Genomic DNA, 14220 nt, shown 5'->3' with positions numbered 1-14220 from the left:
AATCTAACAATAATAAAACAACTTAAATATAATTTATACAAGTCTGATATTTTAATGATGACACCTAAAACTAATTTCTAAAGTGATCATATATCATCACAGAAATATATTGCAAACACAAATATATCTACTAGCTAATCCCGGGTATCGGGGATGTCACCACTAAATCTAAAATAATAATTATTTTTCTTCTAATCAATTTAGTTATAACTTTTAAAAGTTATTCCTGTAATACAAACATTTTATCTTTTAGGCTGAAGGCTGTTAGGTGGGCGTGGATCTTTTACTGGATTTTCCTACCAGGTGGATGTGGTCCCTATTTCATATCACTAGAAAGCAGCCTGTACCACAGGGAGAGAACTGAGGACAGGAAAAGAGCTGACCCAGAACTGAAAAAGCACACACTGTTATGCCAACACTTCCCAGCAGGTGCCCCTCCCTCCACACACCAGAGACTGGGAAGACAGTGGGTAGTTACACCTCTCCTCCTAAACTAGGTCTAAGTTAACAAGCTAAAGGTGTCATATTCTCGATCCCAGAGGAAGATGTGGAGAAGAAAGGAATCCTCACAGTTCCTGAATTAGGAGAAGGGTATTTCTCTCATCCCCCTGGTCACTTAACAGTAACTTGGTGACTGAAACTTTCCTAGGGAGTCTGAGACTTCCCTGAGGAGTCTCAGCAACTAGAACCATCCAAAGTTGAACTTTAGAAACTGCAGCTAAGCAGGAGAGGATGCAGGAATCTTCTTTTAAAGTCAATACCATAACCAAACACTCAGCAGTGGTTCCTCAAATCAGCTTCAGCTTTTCAAAGAGCAGGCCATGTGGCTTGACTTGAAAAAATTAACTTTGTTACAAAATGACTTAAGGGCTTTCCCATCTCCCTTCACCAATCCTATGAGAATACCCTAGATGGTAGCCACATTGTATCTAAATTTTTATTGGCCTCAATACCTGAAAAAAAATCAGCCACGCTCCAAGTTTTTCTCTGATGCCTGTTATCCTCCACTCAGAGAGGGCAGAACCAGGCAGAAGGAAAGTGCCCTTGAGGACAGAGGCTGGTGTGCCTTGGAAACCAATAAAGGCCTCGCCCTCACCCTTGAAATGGCCACAGGCTAACCATTTCCCCAGATGCTGATATAAGGTGAGGGTGCTCCCCTCAAAGAACTCGATTAGTGTCCTATAAATAAATCTCCCCAAGACTATTAATGCAAGGAAAATTCTCTAACTTGGCCCAGGGGCCTGGCTGAACTGCCATTTTCCCCAGCCCTCCTTCCCTTGCCTCAGGCTCATCTCTCCCCTTGTTTCCTTCCCCTTCCAGCTCAGCTTTCAGGCACCCACGTAAGCTACCTGGTCCCTTAAAACCTTACCAAGTGAGTCCAGAGGGGCAGAAATGATCCAGGACATCATCTAGAAAGACCTTTCAATTCCCCTTTCCAATGTCACACCCCCAAATCAAAGGCAAATAAACAAACCTGCTCTGAAGAACAATGGCTGGAGGGGGGTGTGTGCACGTGCATATGTGCGTGTCTGTATGTGTAAGTGTACGTATCTCCAGGATCAGAAAACTCACAGAACATTAATCCCTTTCTTCCCCAACCCATCTTGCACTGCCTACTGAAGTGACAGGCAAGACTGCTTGCCCTTTGGAACTTAGGAAGAGGGGGCAAGTGCGCAACAAGGCCACCATGGTCCCTGAGCCAGTGAGAGAGGCACAGTGTATGGACTCTGAGGGCTTGGGTTTTGCCTTAGCACCACCTCTTCTTTCCTTTGATTTTTCCCTCTCTGGAGAGCAGACCTTCCCAGATTGCCCATGCCCACCAGTTCTACCCATTCTAAGAGCCAAGCAGCTCAGCAAGAAACTTGTAATCTTCCTCTGGTCTTGCACCTGACAGCACGTGGCCATAATTAAGGTTCTGAAAAGCTCAATGAATTTTTTTTAAATTGTGTTAAATTTACTTCACCTAGAATCTAGGGTCATCTTGATAAGACTTCACACAGGACAGCATGGCACTGACAAGAACGCCCCATATCTTCCTTCAGAGGCTCCCTAATGCCAACCCCCTTCTTCCATCTCACACCCATGCTCCACGCTATATGACTGCAGCAAGCTGCTCTTCCACACTTAACCCTGTACCTGACACCATGGTTTCTTAAACCGTGGGCTGCAACCCATGGTACAAATCAATGTGGGAGTCATGAAAAATTTCGAATTAGTAAAAGGTGAAACAAAAGTGAATCCAAAACCAAATGCATAATGAACCAGAAGTAGTTCTGACAGTTCATTCATGCTGCATTGACGTCACTGCCGCCTTGGTCTGAAACAACACGTGCTCTCTGGACTGCCCAGCCCTTCATGCCACCCACTGCTGCTGAAGCCTCTTGGCTCAAACGAAAGACTACTAGATGCTATGAATTGCAGTATTTTTGCTGTATACACAAAGCTTTCTGCTCTTACAGAAACATAATAGTTTAATTATGGAAAACAAAAACAAAATATTTTTCTCCCACCATTCCTCAGTATTTAAGTGTCTTTGGATTGCACTGCTAGAATGCTGAACTTTGGAGTCTGCTATTTGAGGTGCCAACTTCTTGTGTGTGCGTGGTGTTTCAAGACAAGGTTTTTCTGTGTAGCTTTGGCTGTCCTGGAACTCATTATGTAGACCAGGCTGGCCTCAAACTCAGGCCACTTCTATCACTTCTATCTATTCTCAGATCTGCCTACTTCTATCTCCTGAATGCTGGGATTAAAGGCATGCACCATGACTGCCTGGCAAGTTTCACGTAAAAAAAAAAAAAAAAAAAAATATATATATATATATATATATATATATATATAAAACTGGCATAGGGAGATGATGGCTCAGTTGGCAAAGTTCTGACACAAGCATGAGGACCTGAGTTTGGATCCCCAGGCCCATATAAAAGGGTGTGGTGTTAAATATCCACAATGTCAGCCCAAGAATGAAGATTACCTGCTGTGCATGCTCAAAACCCACATAAAACCCTGGCACTGGCTGGGCAGAGACAAGTAGATCCCAAGGGCTCAAGGACAGCCAGTCCAGCCCTACCAGTAGGTTCAGTGAAAGACCCTCTCTCAAAAACAAGGGGCAGCCGGGCGGTGGTGGCGCACGCCTTTAATCCCAGCACTCGGGAGGCAGAGGCAGGCGGATCTCTGTGAGTTCGAGGCCAGCCTGGTCTACAAGAGCTAGTTCCAGGACAGGAACCAAAAGCTACGGAGAAACCCTGTCTCGAAAAAAAAAAAAAAAAAAAAAAAAAAACAAGGGGCAGATGGATAAGACACCCAATGTCAACCTTTGGCCTCCATATGCACACACAAATACTCCCACACGCTCACATACATATCTGCATACCCACAAAAATGCACTCACACATATACAGACATTCATCCGCATGAATACACATTCAATCATTAGGTCAACTTTAGCTTGGGATTACGGTAGAATTCCCAACAATTTCTAAAATGGTCCTAACCATCCTTTTGCCATTTTGTATTAGAAACGATGCAGAAGAGGGATCTTGGCATGACACTCAGATACCAGAGCATCAGTCAGCCTGGAAAACACACTGGACATGCTGCAGCATCAAATACTCAGCAACCACCTGATTCCTTCTGCAAAATCCATCTCATTATATATTTCATCTTTAATAAATGATAAAGTCATACATTACAAAGAATTGTTTCAGAGTACATTTCATTATGACTTATTATCAGTGAACTTTTTATTTGCATACCTACCTATTTTACAAACTTTTATACCCAGGGTTATATATTATCAGGCAAAAGGAGATCATGAGTAGAAAAAAAAACTTAAGAAGCTCCACCCTACCTGTATCACCAGCACCAACAGTACCAGCCTATCTCTGTCTTTGGCAATGCTTGCTTCTCTTCAAGAGACTAGTCAAATTCATCACCACCCTCCTCACCAAGCTGGGTAGGTAGACCAAGCTGACACACACACCAGCTAAAATTGAATTTGTGCACCACATGGAGCCCATCTTGCCTTTTCAGCTCTCACTGACCTGGGGCTCACTGAGTAGGTCAGTCTGTCTGAGCTCAGAGATTGGCCTGACTCTTCCCCCACAGCCTAAGTGAAGAAAGGAGGAAGGGAAGGAGGAAAGAATCTTTTTTTAATTTAAAGAGTTTTCAAAAATATGTTCTCCCTTTGGCAAGTCTCACTGTGTCCAACACTACCCGGAGGTTCAGATGTCCTTCCTGGGCCAGGGAGACAGCAGCAGTTGAGAGCACTTGTTCTTTTTTTCTTTCTTTCTTTCTTCCTTTTTTTTTTTTTTTTTTTTGACAGGGTTCTGTGTAGCCCTAGCTGTCCTGGAACTTTGTAGACCAGGCTGGCCTCAAACTCAGAGCTCCACCCGCCTCTGCCTTCCGAGTGTTGGGATTAAACGCGCATGTGTCACCACTACCAGGACAAGAAGACACAGGTTCAGTTCCCAGCACCCACATGGTGACTCACAACTGTCCATAACTCCAGTTCCAGGGGATCTGACACCCTCTTCTGCTCTCTGCAGGCACCAGGCATGCACACAGTGCACATACACACATGCAAGCAAAAACATTCTTACACATAAAGAATAAATCTAAAAAAAAAATTTAAGCTCTTCCTAGCAAGACATATGTAATATGCACATCTTTAAGAACTCAACCTAAGACCTGGCAGTGGTGGCACACACCTTTAATCCCAGCACTCGGGAGACAGAGGTAGACGGATCTCTGTGAGTTTGAGGCCAGCCTGGTCTACAGAGTACATTCCAGGACAATCAGGGCTACACAGAGAAACCCTGTCTTGGAAAAAAGAAAAAAAAAAATAAGGAAGGAAGGAAGGAAGGAAGGAAAGAAGGAAGGAAGGAAGGAAGGAAGGAAGGAAATAAGAACTCAATGTTAAGTATCCAAATTCTAGGCTAAGTCCCAGCCATCCACAGCAGTTTCAGGAGCAGTGAGCCTCCCCACCCTTCACTGTGAGCTTCAGGTGCGAGCCATGCTTACACTGTCTCTCCTGTCACTGGCCAAGCTCTGTAACTTGCAAGGCATCTGTCCAGGATGTGTTCAGCAAAATGTTAACAAATATTAAGCAGGAAAAATGTTTTATGATCAAAATATTTTGGACAATGAAGGATAAAACAAAATTAAACAGTTCCCTCTATGACAGAACTTCTCAGTGCCTTTAATTTGTCCGTGGGCACTGCGGTCCCAGAGGGGTGTGGCGCAAGGCATTTCCCACATTCAATTGACTACAGAATGAGTTCTCCACTGAAAAGGCTGGTCTAGCACTTTCTGAGAAGAAACAACAGTAAAAGAAGCTGCTATTGGTGTGCATGTGTATGGACAAGTCTCCCCGAGTCATGAATTACGCACAGGCTGACTTAGTTACTCTCTGCTCTCTTGTCTCCTTCTCCCTGGACTCCCCATCTGAAACGTGAGGAATAATTACACCACTCTGCTTCCCAGGGTTACTTTTTATTGTTTTTAATCTTAAAGCTGTGTTCCGTATTAATCACTCAAAGTACCGAGACTTTAAAATCCCTAGTGTCCCGCTAGCCTGGACAAAGGGATGGAGAGTGTGAACCATACACCATGAGCCAGTCCTCACATCTCCAGTCTCTGGGCTGCTATGATGAAAGCCAAAATGTAGGCACGATAAGGATAAGTGGACAGCTCTCCCGACAGCACCCTGGGCAGGGAGCCCTGTCTTGAGCACACATCACCCATGTCTGAATCTTGATGTATCTTTAGAAAGTCAGTATAGACTTTATAAAGGAAATACAAAGAAATAGGAGGTCAAAGCTAGAACTATGAGAAAGAAAAAGTACTGAAAACTATTTCCTTTTTCTAAAGAAAGGAACTCATTAAGTTTGTGAACAGGGGAAATATACTGTACCTTTCAGTAAAACTGCTCTCCAGGAAAAGAATCTCAACGTATTTACTATAAAACAATTTAATTTCCCTGTCCCATCACCTGCCACCCTATCCCCACCCCACCCCCAAACCCCACAGATTGTGGATTTCCTCTCATTCTTGGCAGAGTTACCAGAAGAAACATAATACCCCCTTCGGAGCGCTCCCAACAGCTGCTGGAACAAGAAGGGGGAGTTAGGGATAGTCCTCCAGAGCTGCTTCTAAAAAACGACTCTTCCCTTTCCAAACTGGGGGCCAATGAGCATGACTTCTCTTTCTCTGCCCCCTACAGCAAAGGGGAGGGCTGGCAAAGTGGCTCAGCGAATAAGGACACTTGCCATCAACCCGACAACCGAGTCCAATCCTAGGAACACTCCCGATCGAAGGAGAAAACCAATCCCCAGAGGTTGTCCTCTGAATTCCACACATGCCCATAGCATGCGTACCCACACATGCATACACAAATAAGTAAGGAAAGGAACCACAAAGGTAACAGTGTTTCCTTCCCGAGACGCCCACCTCCAACTCACGGGCTCTCTATTCGGCTTAAAGCCTAAGCCGAAGCTTTCCGGAAGTTTCCCCTCAGGAGGGCAACTCTCCTTCTTCCCCAACCTGCATTTCCCCAAGCAGCCGCCTACTACTTGGCAGTTCCAGTATTTCTTATGTTTATTTAATCCAAAAAAAATTTAAATTACATTTGCGGGGGCTGGGGAAGAGAGGGAAGAGAGGATGTGTGTGGTTGCACACGTGCCATGGTACACATGTAGAGGTCAGAGAACAACTTGTGTGAGGTGGGCCTCCTGCCATGTGGGTTCCAGAGACTCAAACTCAGGCCATCAGCCTTGGCAGCAAACATCTTTACCCACTGTACCATCTCATGTACCCCAAAACCCATTAATTCTTTCTCTCTCTCTCTCTCTCTCTCTCTCTCTCTCTCTCTCTCTCTATTTATTTAGACTTTTTGAGACAAAATCTCTGACTGTCCTGGAACTCACCATGTAGACCAGGCTGGCCTCAAACTCACAAAGGAAGATCTACCTGCCTTTGTCTCCCAAGTGCTGGGATTAAAGACATGTACACTGTGCTCGGCAAATCCACCAGTTTCTGTTGCATTTCTTATCAAAACCTCAATTGAATAGACTTCCATTATTACTATCTGTCCCCAGTCCATATATCAGATATCAGTTCCCTTCAGGTCAAGAGATTTAAAAAGCAAAAATCTAGGGCTGAATTCAGCAGAGCCCCTCTTCGCTTGCATCACCACACACTGATGTTCTTGAGACTCGATCAGGAAAAGCAACAGCGAGCCATTCCGTGAGGCCTTCAGCATTTCGGCTGAGACCACCAACAAAGTTCATGAATGTCAATTGGGGGCAATGGCAATATCTCGCTTCACCATGGAGAAGCTGACCAGAACCTCCACCATCGTTCCCCAAAGGTGATGGCTGGGGCTGAGTGAAGACCGTGAAAACTGCACGGGAGTTGAGGGAGAAAATATAACGTAAGGAATGATTTGGAATAAGGGGTGGGAGAGGGTGGAGGGATGAACTAGCTGACCCCAAATGTCTTTTCCATCTCTAACTCCTATGATTCTTTGACCTCCAATTTTGTGCTGTGAACAAGGAATGGAAAGTCAACAGACATGGTAATGTTTTGAAAGAGCCTGGCAGTCTGCTCTTGTCATTTAATGGTCTTTACATGTATTTTTTAAGGTGTCTCCAAGCCCTGTCTTCATTTCACAGTTGTCACCTTTCTCAGCAATTTGAGCTCATGTCAAATACCAAAAAAGAAGAGAAAAGAAAGAATGCGCAGGCAATTAATTGTAGGCTAAAGAGGGGCTCATTGGGTGGCCCATTCTTCCAGGGAGGGCGATGCGGACAGTCTGAAGAAATGAAGAACTGACTCAGAGCTGAGATGAGGCAGCCAACCCTCCAACAAGGGGTCAATTCTTTTTCCAGATAGTCTCATTCTCAGTTTAGATGAGTGTTCCCAGGAGCTAGGACTCATATGTACATTAACTGGTATGACCACTTGCTTCTGTGGAGCTCCACCTAAAGCCCATGGACCTGAACAAGACTACAGAACAAGAAGGCTGCCTCAAAAATGAACCAAGTCTGTCTTGCTCCAACCTCATCTGATAGCATACACCAGATAATTTTCTTTTTTTTTTTAAATATTTATTTATTTATTTATTATGTATACAATATTCTGTCTGTGTATGCCTGCAGGCCAGAAGAGGGCACCAGATCCCATTACAGATGGTTGTGAGCCACCATGTGGTTGCTGGGAATTGAACTCAGGACCTTTGGAAGAGCAGGCAATGCTCTTAACCTCTGAGCCATTTCTCCAGCCCCCACCAGAGAATTTTCTGAACAATTTCTGTAGATAGGGGTAGGAGAGTCAGATTTTTCTCTGAAACTCATAATCCATTTTTTCCTTTATTCCTTCTCATGTTAATTTTCAAATCTTCCTAGAACCTGGCCTCAAAGAAAGTCAACCTGAATTTCTCTTTGTTCCAATGGTTAGGAGACAGGACTAATCCAATGCCAAGGTCAACTCAGAGTTAAGGGTATAACTTCATACAAAGGAGATTCTTCCCTATGTCAAGAACTCAAAAATAATTATTTAAAAACCTGTATGCTTCCTCAGTAATCTTGCCACCACCTGGATTTCAGAAGCTCAACCCAAACTTGACTTGGGTGAAGGATCTAGATCTCCAAATGCACTCACACTGCAGGGGGTGAAGTCTGCTTTCTTTGTGACTCTGCCCTGAGAGTTAGAGATGGCCCCTAGGGTGGAAAGGCAGGGACTACCTCAGCCCTGCAGCCTTGAAGGAGGCCTCCTCTAAAGACAGGCCTTGCACCAGACCATTTCCTGCTTCTGCAGGTGCATTTACTGTGAACATGTAAACTGAACCCTCCTTTTATTAACTCAGAAACCATCAATAAATAAATAAGGCCTGGGGCTGGAGAGATGGCTCAGTGGTTAAGAGCACAGGCGGCTCTTCCAGAGGACCTGGCTTTAGTCTCAGCACCCTCTGGCACCAGGGATCCAGTATCTCTGACCCCCCCAGACAACTACATCATGTGCACACACCCATACATACCACATTTTAAAATAAAATAGTTTTTTCAAAAGGCCTTTCCAAACAACTAAGACAACAACATATCCCTCCAGGAAACCTCTGAGCAGCTAAGGAGAGGTGACTCCTCACAGGTAAGGCAGAAAGGGCAAGAAGAAAGTTGAGGATAATTTCGAGTTGCTAATTGTCTCCTAAAAATCACAGTTTAGGCCTTACAGTCAGCAATGCCCTCTCCATTCAGTTAGGGAAGGAAACTTCATGCTTTCTCTTCCTGGGGGGAGGGGGGCTCTTAGGTGCAATCATTTTAAAACAAACAAACACACTCTGCTTATCTGCGTCTATCTCCCCTCTCTGGATGGTAATCATCACTGAAATAGATATCCTCGGCCCCCAGCCTCAAAGAGCTCCAAGGCTGCAGGACTGTCAAAGGAATGAGTCTGCATGCCAGGGCAAACACCTCAGAGGCTCTCCTCCCGACACTCCTATTGTTAATTCCAGGCAAATCTATCCCGGGCTAATGGAAGAGCACCCACGGAACTGCCCATAGGAAATTCCCATTTGAAAATATGAAACACTGAAATAAAGAAGGGGTCAAGTAAGCTTTCTTAAACATAGAAATTGCAAGTATTATCTAAACAGGTCTCTGTGCAGATTTCTCCTTCCTTTGCTCCCACTAATTACCCATATCCGAATTTACACACAGTACCTCTGCTCCTCCCCCATCATGTGTTTCTTGCACACAGCAGGCATCATATATGACAGACCTGGTGGAGTCTACTGCTGTGTTCTTACACACTGAATTGGGTGAGTGCTCACCCCATTCTTTATTCAAAAAATCTCTGTATAAAACACTGCCTAGATTTTTACAATTATAACCAAGATATTTCTATTTCCCTAGGCTTCATAAAGCTTTCAAATAAAACTAATTTGAAATCAGATGACTAATTCAAACTACTTTCTGTTTCCTAAAAAAACGGGGGGGGGGGTCCCACTTAGAATACTTCTTAGTGTTGACTGGGCAAGAGGCCTAAAGGGAAGCAAATTATTTGTTTGTGGTTTTTAAGTGGCTCAAATGCCTTCAAGCACAAGAATAAGACCATTAACAAATGACAAGGAACCCAAGCAGTTCATCTTACTCAACAAAGCTATGATCAGTTAGGAAGAGCTAAACGGAACAGGGCTTGCCCTGGGCCGGAAGGTCAGTAAACCTTAGCAGTTAGTGTTTCTGAAAATCAGAAGGCCCTTAAGCAGCAAGTGCAGTCCCTAAGCCCACGGGTTGTGCTGTCATGTTTGTGAAAACATTCAGAACAGATGAGAGAACCTGGATGTTATCTGTGTGTTTGTGTGTGTGTTTCCTATCATTAGGCAGCACTTCCAAATCAAACCATGCCCACTTCTGACATCTGCAGAATAAAGGGAAAGGCAAGCAATTGAAAAAGTTCTTTTACAACAACTTAGGGAAGGTTTTCTAGTACTGAACACAATCATGGCTGGTTAGGACCCATTTTACTGAACAATGTTATTCCTAGTCTTTAAGGAGCTAAAACTCAGAGCCAGAGAGACTGTATGCCTTCTGAGAAAGTCAAGTTTTGTGCTGCGCTTATGGATGTATTTCTTATCCAGTCCACATCAATTAGTCCAAACATGACTACCAACAGCCGACATTATGCAGGGAACGATCATCTGCACTTGGGGAGCAGGCACCCTGACCTTTCAGCGAATTGGAGTAATGCCTTATCTCTTCAGGGATGACAACTACCTCTCAGTGGTTTATTAAGTCTCTGCAGCTGTCCAGAAACAGGTCACACTGGTAAATGCTCTCCACCTGCTATAACAGGCATAATTTCTCCTCTCAACCCAAAAACCAGAGCAGTGACCCTGCTCTTTATCAAGTGCCACAGCAAAACAACCTCTCTGGAAGGACAATGCTTCATGCTAGGGGACACACACACACACACACACACACACACAAAATTAAAATGAACATACCCAATATAGTAAGGCCATAATAAATATCATTTTGCAGACCCTAAGCACTTTTTACTGTAAGTTCATTTTCATTTTGTTATCGTTCTCAGTCTCTCTTAGAACATCAGAAAGGATAGGAGATTTTGGTCATGAACTGAACAGAAGTGGAACAGTATCCCTGACATGTCCCTCAGCAAGTATCATAGAACCCTAGCAGATATTACACTCTTTCACGGAGCAGCATATTTAAAATGTTATGGAAATGGGAAGATAACACCAGTAGATAAAAAGGGAGAGTTCAGATACAAATTGAATATACAAACATGTGTATATGTGTGTGTGTTCACACTTAATATACAGCCCTGTAAGCCTCCCAAAGAGAAAGAGAAGCTTAAGAAAAGGTATAGCAATTTTGAGCTCTTTAGAGAAAAATACAGTAAGAGAATTTCTCTCCTTGTACCAAAACAAGTGTTACTGATGAAAATGCCATTTAAAAAAAATCAAGTTATAAGCAAATCAGTCGGCAATTAAATTTGTCAGGTCTGTGAAAGAATTAGAAATTTATCAGGTTAAAGGGAAGGAGAAAAAAATTACAAGACTGTCAGATTCTAATGAAGTATAAAAACTAATAAAAACAACAGAATAAAAAATCGACTGGAAAACATATCTCTATCAAAGATGATAGACGAGAGTCAAACATTTATGACCCAGAAAAATTCCAAATTTATAACAAAAACACCAAGAGCCCAGTAACAAACAGTAGAAAGAGACGATTGCCACAGGTGAAACAGACACGTGGCAAAATAGTTACCCTGGCCAGTGATGAGAGAGAGATACACAATGACGCGGCTTTGGCCCACTCTCACTCGCCCGCAAAAGCAGCAACGGGTTTGTTTTTGTTTTAATTCTCACATCAAATGTGCTCACTCATTCTTTGCTGGTATATTGTGACTTGGTCCAATACCTCTGCATATCAAAACCTATGTCCAATAATGCCTAGCGGGAGATTTTTATTCTAAGGAACTAATTGGAGACACGTGGCATACCTCAAAACCCATTACATTATTCACTTAGCCCTCCTGTGAGGATGAGTTAGGGAGCAAGTGCAGGTTGGGCAATTGCACCTGAAAAACATTTAAAATGAAAATAGTTGTGTACAGATGATGATTTCTCATGCTTAAAAAAGAACTTTTGTTATTCTCCCGGATTACAACTGAGCAAGGGCGGGCTGCAATCTGAAAGATTTTATCCTCACGAGTTCTGTGACCATGTTCTCCCCTTCCTGTTCAACAACCTAATGTTTCGGGATGTTTTGCATTCACGGGTCTCAGACTTGACCCAACTTCAGTATCTTGAATACAGCCTATACCAAATCCAACTTGTTGCCTCAAGCAGACATCTTTTGCGGGTCCTTCTGCCTGAATCAAGTCCTAAAATATGCTGACAATGGGACTAAAAGCTCTTTTTTTACAGGCTCTGGAGCCTTTTCTGTATATTTGACTATCAGAGCCCTGAAGCCTAACAACCTCTGAGAGAGTGGACAGAATCAAAGGCCACAGAAACACGTTGAAAGACCACCTAGTGGGCCTGGGTCCTGGAACCAGCAGGCGTCGTCCTTCAAGGGCCTGAAGCACAAAACGCAGACCAACCTAGTTGTTCTGGGCTGAGGAACCCAGAGTCAAAAATTTAGGAAAAGCCACAACTCATGAGGGCTCAAGAGTATTTTAGGCTGGCTGATTGTGAGTAGCCGCCCACAGGGGAGGGCGCTGAGGGATGCTCTCCCGAAGCTTCCTCGGGTTGGGGGGCTGACACCGGGATTCCCCGAGGGTGCTGGGGAGGGATCTGGGGCACAGGGAGAGGGGGTGAATCTGGGTTTCGGTATTCCGGGTGCCACACGGCCCCGAGCCGACCAGGCCTCGGCGCCCCGCCCTTTCCCAGGACGCTGGCCGGCCCGGAGGGGGGAACGGGCGGGCGAGCGGGCGCTTACAGGTCGGTGCCGAGCCGCGTGAAGCCGGAGTTGAGCGAGGCCCGGGCTATCCGGCGCCAGAGCAGGTCGCAGCTGGTGAAGCGCCGCAGCCAGCGGCACACCTGAGCCAGGCGGCCGAGGGCCCGCATGTCGAGGTAGGAGCAGATGAGCAGCAGCAGCTCCTCCGGCAGGCGCCACAGCGCGGGCCCCGCGGCCGGACGACCGGACAGCTCCGCAGCCGCCGCCTCCTCGTCGCCGGCCGCCGCCATGGCCGTCCGGGTCCCCGGGATGCCGCCCCACGCCTGACACCCACGCTCCCGTGCTCTCTCCAGGCTGCCGTCCTCCCGCCGCTCGGCCCCGAGCCTCCGTTCCTCCTCCTTCCCTGGGCCTGCGCTCCCCTCATCCCGCTTCCCGGAGCTTCTCGGTCCTTCCTCCACGCCTGCGCCCTCCTCTCCTTCCTGCCCCGGGACCGCCTCAGCCCCCGGCCCCGCTGTCTTCCTCGCCGGCTGCAGGCCCGGCTTCCCTTCCGCCCCGCTTCCTCTTCCGCCGTGCCCGGTACCCGCTTTCCCCTTCCTCCTTCCTCGCTTTCCACGTGCGACCCTCGCCTCCCCGCCCTCGCTTTCCCTGGGCCCGCGGTTCCCGGGGGAACCCGAGCGGCCCTGGCTGCCCATGAGCGGCCGCAGGGCCGGTTCGACACGCAGCGGAGCCGAAGACACCGCCGCCTCTTCGAGAGGAGGCGACACCATGTCGGACCGGGTCACATGGGGCGGCGCGGGCCCGGGCCGGGACCCGCCCCTCACGCCTGCATTTAGGGGTGCGAACCCCAACTCGGGAGCTGACACCCCAGTCTTCTGGAGCACCAGGAACATTAGTTGAAGCACATGTCTTCAAGACTAACGAGGAACCAAGCTTGGTGGCTTGTCTGTAATCCCTGAGGCTAAGGCAGGAGGATGGCCATGAGTTCAAGGCCCACCTGGCCTACAGAGAAAGATCCTGTCCAAATTTAAAAAAAGGGGGGGGGGGGTTATTGACAAGTTTACAGAAAGTCCCCATCCTAGGCCACAAGAGGCCTGTGGCTTCAGGAACCATCTAGGTGGAACCTCTGCCCTCAACAGGCACCTACTTGCTTGGCCTTTTGATTCTGGGAGCATTCCTCATCCCAAGGTGATGCCTTCCTTCCACAAGCCATAAACCAGATTCTCATAAAACTGCAACCCAAAAGTTAGAACATTCCTCACTTGATATGAACCAGAGTACCAGTATAAGTAGACAA

At 46.0% G+C, this 14220-nt stretch overlaps 1 protein-coding gene across 4 annotated transcripts in view; it reads right to left on the bottom strand.

The window, feature by feature from the left end:
* Window positions 1-13653, bottom strand: part of Fbxw4 (F-box and WD repeat domain containing 4) — an 87710-nt gene extending 74057 nt beyond the window's left edge. For all 4 annotated transcript variants that reach the window (XM_041660720.1, XM_041660722.1, XM_041660721.1 and 1 more), the window contains exon 1: window positions 12969-13653. In XM_041660720.1, the coding sequence (XP_041516654.1) occupies window positions 12969-13618 (650 nt within the window). In that variant the 5' untranslated portion in view covers window positions 13619-13653. The remainder of the gene's footprint in view (window positions 1-12968) is intronic.
* Between the last annotated feature and the right edge of the window lie 567 nt (window positions 13654-14220).

This window comes from Microtus oregoni, unplaced genomic scaffold (assembly GCF_018167655.1).
Source record: "Microtus oregoni isolate MIOR12 unplaced genomic scaffold, Mior012 000012F_ref0000307, whole genome shotgun sequence".
Classification (NCBI taxonomy): domain Eukaryota; kingdom Metazoa; phylum Chordata; class Mammalia; order Rodentia; family Cricetidae; genus Microtus; species Microtus oregoni.
This window is presented reverse-complemented; position numbering and strand designations above follow the sequence as displayed.